At 34.4% G+C, this 7,566-nt stretch overlaps 2 protein-coding genes across 2 annotated transcripts; one reads left to right on the plus strand and one right to left on the minus strand.

The window, feature by feature from the left end:
* Positions 1-1,702: 1,702 nt before the first annotated feature.
* Positions 1,703-3,507, plus strand: LOC129314827 (WRKY DNA-binding transcription factor 70-like). Its single transcript, XM_054958261.1, has 3 exons — positions 1,703-2,087; positions 2,541-2,645; positions 2,745-3,507. The coding sequence occupies exons 1-3, from the start codon at positions 1,729-1,731 to the stop codon at positions 3,199-3,201; spliced, it is 921 nt and encodes a 306-aa protein (XP_054814236.1). The 5' UTR covers positions 1,703-1,728; the 3' UTR covers positions 3,202-3,507.
* A 2,491-nt stretch (positions 3,508-5,998) lies between these two features.
* LOC129316756 (probable WRKY transcription factor 70) lies at positions 5,999-7,566 on the minus strand. Its single transcript, XM_054961138.1, has 3 exons — positions 7,220-7,566; positions 6,844-6,948; positions 5,999-6,584 (listed from the first exon to the last, which is right to left on the minus strand). Exons 1-3 carry the CDS (start codon positions 7,564-7,566, stop codon positions 6,077-6,079), a joined length of 960 nt encoding a protein of 319 aa, XP_054817113.1. The 3' UTR covers positions 5,999-6,076.

A 7,566-nucleotide genomic window follows, 5' to 3' on the forward strand; every position in this document is an offset into this window, starting at 1 on the left:
GTGATCTCACTCTTCTTCTGCCACGCAAAAAGCCAAAAACATCCACCTTCACGCAGCTCCTCTGAAACATAACTTCTCAACTTGACGGATCTATCTCTCTTACGTGCCAAGCTATCATTGGATTTTCTGCACCACGAACCTTGCTAGCGCGTGGAAAGGCGAATTTTTGTTTATTAACTTTTTTATCTTCAATTTATCTACAATTCCTTTATTATCGGCGCAACCTTTTAAGTTTTAAAAAGAAATAATCTGCTATAATAACATTGTTACACCTTTTATTTATTTCTTCTCGTAAATATGATTGACAAATTCAACAAACTTATATTTTAATAAAAAATGATAACTATAACTTTAAAATTATAAAAAACATGTAAATTTTTATTTTAAAAATTTATAATTAATGATCATAATAACTTATTGTTTAAAAATTCGAAAGATGATATAAATAAATTAAAATTAAAATTAAAAAAATAATTAATTACTCTAATTTTATTTTATATTTAGAACCAAAAAATTTAAACTTCATCTTATATCAAGAATAAGTAAAATATTTTGGATAGCCTGATAGTTAAAATCTTTTAATTTTTCTTTGTCAAAAATGAAATTAAGGACTTTTATATGTTTATTAAAAGATTATATAATTTTAAAATTAATTACATAAATTTTATAACTTAAAATTTATATAATTATGTTATGTTATTTAAATAACTTTTATACATATAAAATTTTCTTTAAAATTTTAAGAAAATATAAATATTGTATTAAATCAATTTTTTTTGGCTGAAAGTATTCAACACGTTTTTTTATAAATTTTAAAGTGCTTTTATTTTGAAAAGGTCAATCATTCATTAATAATTTATACAAGACTAATGTATTCAATATATCCATCAAATTTTGGGGCTTAATTAAAATAAAATAAATTACAAGGATTTAATTTAAAATTGAGAAAAATTAGAATGATCTACAAATTAATTTAACCAGCATTATAATTATGTGAACTTGGGCTAGAGATTAAACAAGTGACATGAACATACTGAACAATTATTTTTTAAAAAAATAACGCACATTTCATCTTAGACTTAGTGATAGGAGTTATAATTGTTTAAATATAATATATATCAAGTTCAAACTTGAGTGAATCCAAAAATGCCTTCCATGGCAAGCGTGTTTAAACCCAACAGGCAACAACACATGCATGAATCTAACTTGCTAGATATAAAATATTATGTAAATTAAAATAAATAAATCATACGTCAGAGTTTGCCAGATATCAAATTCTTATTCAAATCTTTATTATAAGACATTAATCTGTTTCATGCTTTTTAAAAAAATTAGTTTTTTATATCATAAAAAATGAGATGTACTTTCATTTTTATTCTTAATTTTAAATTATGATATAATTAAATAAAATACCTTTACACTAATTAAGAAAAGGTAAAATTAAAAAAAATGATTTAGTTATTATAATGTATCTTACATTTTGGACCAAAATTTATTTCTAAAAAGTATCTTGCAAATAGATTGGGAGGGAGTATAATTTAAGAAAAGATAGTAATAACAAGATAAGCTGTAAATTACCTTTTAAAATAATGCCTCAGATCTCTCACGCGTATATGACATTTGAAAATTGGGAGTGGGTTCAGTGCCCCTATTATATATTTCAGATTTTCTGCATTTCATATACCTCTCCAGCAGAGTCCAGACCTTTCTCTCACAAGCCAAACAATTATGGAGAAACAGGCAATAGTTGAAGAGCTTGTGAGAGGGCGTGAGTTCGCAAACCAGTTGCTTCAACTACTTCGTCAAGGATCCAATTATAAAGGAAATCAAGAGTCATTCTTATCAGTCGCACGTCCATTTGGTCAAGATCTTCTCACCGAAATTCTTCGATCATTCACCAACACCTTTCTGCTCTTGAACAACACCACCGATCCTGACATTCAATCCCATGATGTCTCTTTCTTCAGTGATTCTTCTTCGGCCAGGAATATTTACCAAGGATCCGAGGTTGCTGGGGATGTAGGTGTAAATTGCAAGAGCTTCATCAACGGAAGATCAGACAACCAAAGAGGCTGTTACAAGAGAAAGTAAGAATTATTATTTAGACTTGTAGTTCGTTCTCCAGATCTGATGTCAAAACAAAGTTTTAATTATCTTTTTCATTAATTGCAATTTTGATCTAAGAATATTGAAGCCTTAGATGCCATGTTGCTTTTAGCAGCATCCAACTAAATGCTTTGAGACTAGGTAAAAGCGTGCTCAAGGAGATTATATTTATAATAAATTATCTTACAGTAGTCGACCATTTTTGAATTTGCATCCTTGTACACATGTTAATCTCTAATTATCTCTGACCATTTTGGCTCTTTCATACTTCTATTTCCAAACACGGCCTCCAAATTCTACTGAAGGATCTAGCTTTTCAGAAAACCTCTCATTAATCATAACATCCAAAATAAATACCTGAACTTCTTGTTTTATTTCCTGTACGTTATGGCCAGAATTGAAGTTGCTGTTTTCGTTTTTCAAATATTTTGCAGAAGAAGTACACAGACATGGGAAAAGGATTCTCCGATTCTGATTGACGATGGGTATGCATGGAGAAAATATGGACAGAAAATGACCACAAATGCAAGATACCTCAAGTCCGTAGATTCCTCCACACCGATCACAACATATATTTATATATTTTGTATCTTTCCTGAATTCAATTGATGAGTGTGTGCTTATAAATATGGATGCAGGAACTACTATAGGTGCAGTCACAGGCAAGTAGGTTGCTCAGCGATGAAACAAGTTCAGAGAATACAAGAGAAGCCTCCTTTATACAGAACCACCTATATTGGTATTCATTCTTGCAAAAACCATAATATGCTTCCTGAGATGACTTTGGCTCTCACTTCTCCTTCTGATTCCTCCATATTACTTAATTTCAATGACAATACTAGCTTCCACCACCACTTTTTCTCATCATCTTCTACTAATGATAAGAAGGAGCGTGACGATGAAGAAAACATTCCCATTATTGATCATGATGATCGTCATGTCGATGTAGAACAAAACCATGTGCCCGAATATGATGACCATGTCCCTACCCTGTTATCCTCGACCTTGGATATGTTTTCTTATTATGAAGTAGTGGACGATGTGCTTTTGATGAGGTGTTTTGATTTCGATGACTTCGCACGTTTTGGCAAATGATATGGTCTTGAAGCAAAGTTTTGGCCTATGATGTGGTTTTGGATGAGGGCTTTTGCTTCACAAAAGGCGTACGTTTATTAGAATAGTTTGTTTATCAGGCCAAAACAAAAAATAAAGAGGAGTAAGAGTTCGGTTAGAAAACTAGTTAGCGTTGCGGCAGTGAATTTATATACAGGATTTTTCGTCAAATATGAAATAATTGTAACTTTCAATAGTGTATTATAAATGTTCATAACAATCCAATGGAATTATATTTCCGCGTCATATTGATTCAATAGACTTGTAATACACATATTGATGTATATAATTATGAGCACAAGGAACATAAACTAAATACATTTCTAAAAATAATTTGAGGTGGCCAATTAATAGGGAAGGAATTGATTATGATGGATTCTTTTCTGCCTTTCATTGAATCTACCTCTTCCTATACGCGAAGAGAAGACTATGTATAACATAAGGTCTAGAAAATATCGAACATTGTGTTTCAAGTAAGAGTTTAATTTGAATGCTTATTTGGTAATAATTTCAATGTTGATGTTAAATCTGGCATGCCACTCAATCCAATGAAGTCACAAGTCTTCGTCATTCTTATTCTAAAATGAAAATCTCTCAATTACTATTTATTAATAAATCAAAAATAGATATCTCAAAGGCTTCTTCAAATTCAAAATTTTGATATGAAAATATCATATATATCAGTAGGCTCCATTTTTAGACAACAAAATATTAGATCACGTCTGACGCGTTCTCCTCTTGTTATCCATTTGAAAGCTTCTGTCCAAGTTTATGAAGGTTTTGGCCCAATATAAAAGTAAAGGCCCACAAAAGCAAATGGGCCCAAACATGAGATAGTCCAGTTAGTTAACCACCAGTGGACCCCACTCACGCCCAACCTCAAGGTGTCCGCTTAAATCCACGGGCCCACACTATGATTGTGATGTGGCAAGTGTCAGTTTCCTCTCTCTGTTTATTGAATTTTTTTTTTTTGGGTAAAAAATCTAATCGAATTGCTTTTTTTCAGCTTCCGCTTGCCACCTCTTGTAGCAACTTCATTCATTCACGCTTGCCGGCACGTATTCCCAAAACTCTGATTCCTCCAGAGATCGGCATCCTCCTTCCTCCCGCATGGCCAACGACGTCGTAAGGAGCACTTCCTCTCCTTCTACTCCACCACCTTCCGGAGCAACGTTTGGATTCCGATTCCGATTTCCTTTTTGAGATGCGTTATTGGATCCGCTGAGGCTCACGAGATTCTTCCACCTAGTCAGCGCCACAATGACTCGTTGCCTCGATTGTCTTCCACTTGCCCCGCCTCGAACCCTAACTTGTACAACCGGCCGGTCATCGGGATCGCCACGCACCCCGGTGATGGCGCCTCCGGACGTCTCAGCAATGCCACAAATGCTTCTTCCATCGCCGCCTCCTTTGTCAAGTTCGTTAACCTTGGCGGAGCTCGAGTTATTCCGCTGATCTTTAATGCGCCTTGGGAAACTCTTCTCAATGTGTGTATAGCTGATTGCTGCTTTCTACTGTGGCTCAGAAGCCTAAGGAAGCAATGAACGGTCTTCTTCCCTGTTCTTTCCACCAAAAAATTTTCCGGTGGAAAATAAAAGGAAAAAAAAACCAATGCATCTTAGATCTTACCGAGTTACAAATTAAAAAATTATAAATATTTTTGTGTTAAATCACCCTAGGATACCACTGCAGGCTGCTGTTCTCCAGCACACCTCCTATCTGCCTCTCTGGTGAAGCATAGGCATGGTCAAAATGCAGCTAGATCATAGATAGTTAATGTTTCATGGTCATGGATGATATCTTTTCTATTTCAAAATTTAACGGTCAAACTCTCGAGCGGGCGCGTGTAGGCCCAAGCCCAGAAACATCGTGGGCCGGATGAATATGTAAAATCGATATGGGCAGAAAGAATCAACAAGCACACACTGCATGCCATGCCACCATATCATCTGTAGATAAGAGCATCTGGTTCCTTGGAAGTTCTGAATATATAGCAGGTCCAAGTTAATTAGTTTTACTTTTGGTTTCAAATATTAATACCTTCTAATTTTAAAGCATGCTCGTAATTCGCATGTCTAATCGTCATGCATGTAAAACATGCAATGTCCAAAATTATTATGTGAATCTCGACTCCTTAAACTTTTAGCTTTGTCATCAACTTGACTCAAAAAAATATAAAAGAATAGAAGAAAAAGAAAACCTTTGTGAAATGTCAATTATTTATCTCCTTTAACTGCTTGCAAAGCTTGTATTAAACAAGACAACATGAAAATTATGGATTTAGATCCTCTAAATTTGAGATTGGTAAATTTATATGAAGGTTTTTCTCTTTTTTTAAGAAAAGAGATAGAAGATTTTATATTTAAAAATAATAATAAAATGAATAAAATACTAAAAGAAAACTTCACTCAAATTCATTAATTTCAATTCCAGAGAATTTAAGTCCAAAAGTTATGATACTTGGTAAATTTTAATTTGATGCGTGTATGCATATTACTATCCAATGAGAGAATTAATAGCTCCTTTCAGACAAGAAATAATATATTCCAAGGCCGTTTCTCTGTGCACATATATAATTCCTCACAATGGATTAATTATAAAACAATGAAGAAAGGTGTGAGTAATTTTTTGGAGGAGTAAAAATTATGATTACTTTTCAAGGCGCAAATTTGACAAGCCGACCAAGTTTGATTAATTTCAGATGGACTGAGGGCTAATGTGTATCTTTTTTCTGGAATACATACATATATGTAGTGTTTAAGGATGTCACGGAATGAGAGCCAAATCTCTCTTATTTTGAAACCAAACCAGATTTTGACTCTAAATAATAATGTTTTACAATGCGAATTGAAGTATACTAATTATCCAAGAAGAAGCCTCGATGATTTATTGCCCTCGACTCCGTAATAAAACCAAATCCCGGACCGATATGTACAGACTCATCGAATTCAGGAGATTTCAAAACAACATCATCCACTTCAATAGGTTGAACCTTGACAAGAGAAAACTGATCCAAGTTTGGGGATAACACAGCAGCGACATGTTCATGTTGGGACTCTGGGTTTTGCTTCACATCAATGGAAGAAATCTGTTGCAGCTCCTTCTTGGTGGATGAGAAATAGGAGTGATCTTGTTTCCCTGCTGGAAGAGAGGTATCATTGAAACTAAGCAACAAGGACGATTCAGAAAGATTACCAGAAGAGGCATATTCCAAAGGAATATTCTGAGAAAGTAATTGATGGGTTTTGCAAGTATGAATTCCAAAATAGGTGGTTCGGTATAAGGGAGGCCTCTCTCGTATTCTCTGAACTTGTTTCATTGCTGGACATCCCTGGTCGTGCTTGTGACTACATCTGTAGTAGTTCCTGCATCCATATGCAACTTCATTTTCAATTCAATTCAATTAAGACAGCGTTATCTGCAAGTTTAAAGAGAAGGTCAATCTTATAGAACTAGCTTATTAAGTGGGAGAGGTTATACTTTTGAACTTATAAACCCCACTTATCTTGTGAGGTTATTTGATGTTGGAATCATAACATCAGATAGATAGACATACGAACAGACAGACACAGATCAGATGTATGTGCTATTTAGGTGGAAGATTAAGGTTATTGATTATAGGACCTTAGGTATTCAGCATTCATTGTCCTCTTTTGTCCGTACTTCCTCCATGCGTAGCCATCGTCCACTAGAATTGGAGATTTCTTCTCCCACATTTTCATTGCTCTCCTGCAAAAAATTTCCAAGAAAACAGTGTAGCTGTGTAGCCATATTTTTGTTTACTTACACTCAAATAAGCACTCTTCATTCCTATTTATGACTCCTTTTTAACTAATTCACACAAATCAAATATGTTGGGTAAAATTAATCCAAGTTCTTTTAATTATCCCATCCTTCTAAAATTACCCTTGATAGCAGACAAATAAATACATACTAATTCATGACTAAGATATATATGTGCAGAGACATGGATTGTGTGTGTGTGTGTGTGGGTTCTTACTTCCTCGGATGACAGCCTCTTCCGTTTCTTGTGTTGAAACGCTTGACAGCATGATCATCCAAATCATGGCGATCCTGATCAGATTTAGCAGAGGCATCGATAGGGATCTCAAAGGAGTGGAAGAGAAGGAGGGTGTTTGAGAATGAAGTCAGAATGTTGTTGACAAGATCTTGGGCAAATGAAATCCATAATAGGGAACCTTCATCTGATCCAACATCATTGGACTGATCATGATGACGATGAAGAACAAGTTGGAGTAGCTGCTTGCTCAGGTCTCTCCCTTTGAGAAGCTCTTCAGTTATGGCCTTTTTAACATCTGTTGAAGACGAAGCCCTAATATTCTCCAT

The sequence above is a fragment of the Prosopis cineraria genome, unplaced genomic scaffold (assembly GCF_029017545.1).
Source record: "Prosopis cineraria cultivar Desert tree isolate PC_DT_omini unplaced genomic scaffold, ASM2901754v1 PC7, whole genome shotgun sequence".
NCBI classification, from domain to species: Eukaryota; Viridiplantae; Streptophyta; class Magnoliopsida; order Fabales; family Fabaceae; genus Prosopis; species Prosopis cineraria.

Excerpts from the sequence above, each read along its gene's own strand:
- LOC129314827 (XM_054958261.1), top strand. The coding sequence starts at position 1,729 with ATGGAGAAACAGGCAATAGTTGAAGAGCTTGTGAGAGGGCGTGAGTTC. Across the intron at positions 2,088-2,540 it reads AGAGGCTGTTACAAGAGAAA|AAGAAGTACACAGACATGGG; the intron begins GTAAGAATTATT and ends AATATTTTGCAG. Across the intron at positions 2,646-2,744 it reads ACAAATGCAAGATACCTCAA|GAACTACTATAGGTGCAGTC; the intron begins GTCCGTAGATTC and ends ATATGGATGCAG.
- LOC129316756 (XM_054961138.1), bottom strand. The coding sequence starts at position 7,566 with ATGGAGAATATTAGGGCTTCGTCTTCAACAGATGTTAAAAAGGCCATA. Across the intron at positions 6,949-7,219 it reads AGAGGCTGTCATCCGAGGAA|GAGAGCAATGAAAATGTGGG; the intron begins GTAAGAACCCAC and ends AATTTTTTGCAG. Across the intron at positions 6,585-6,843 it reads ATGAATGCTGAATACCTAAG|GAACTACTACAGATGTAGTC; the intron begins GTCCTATAATCA and ends ATATGGATGCAG.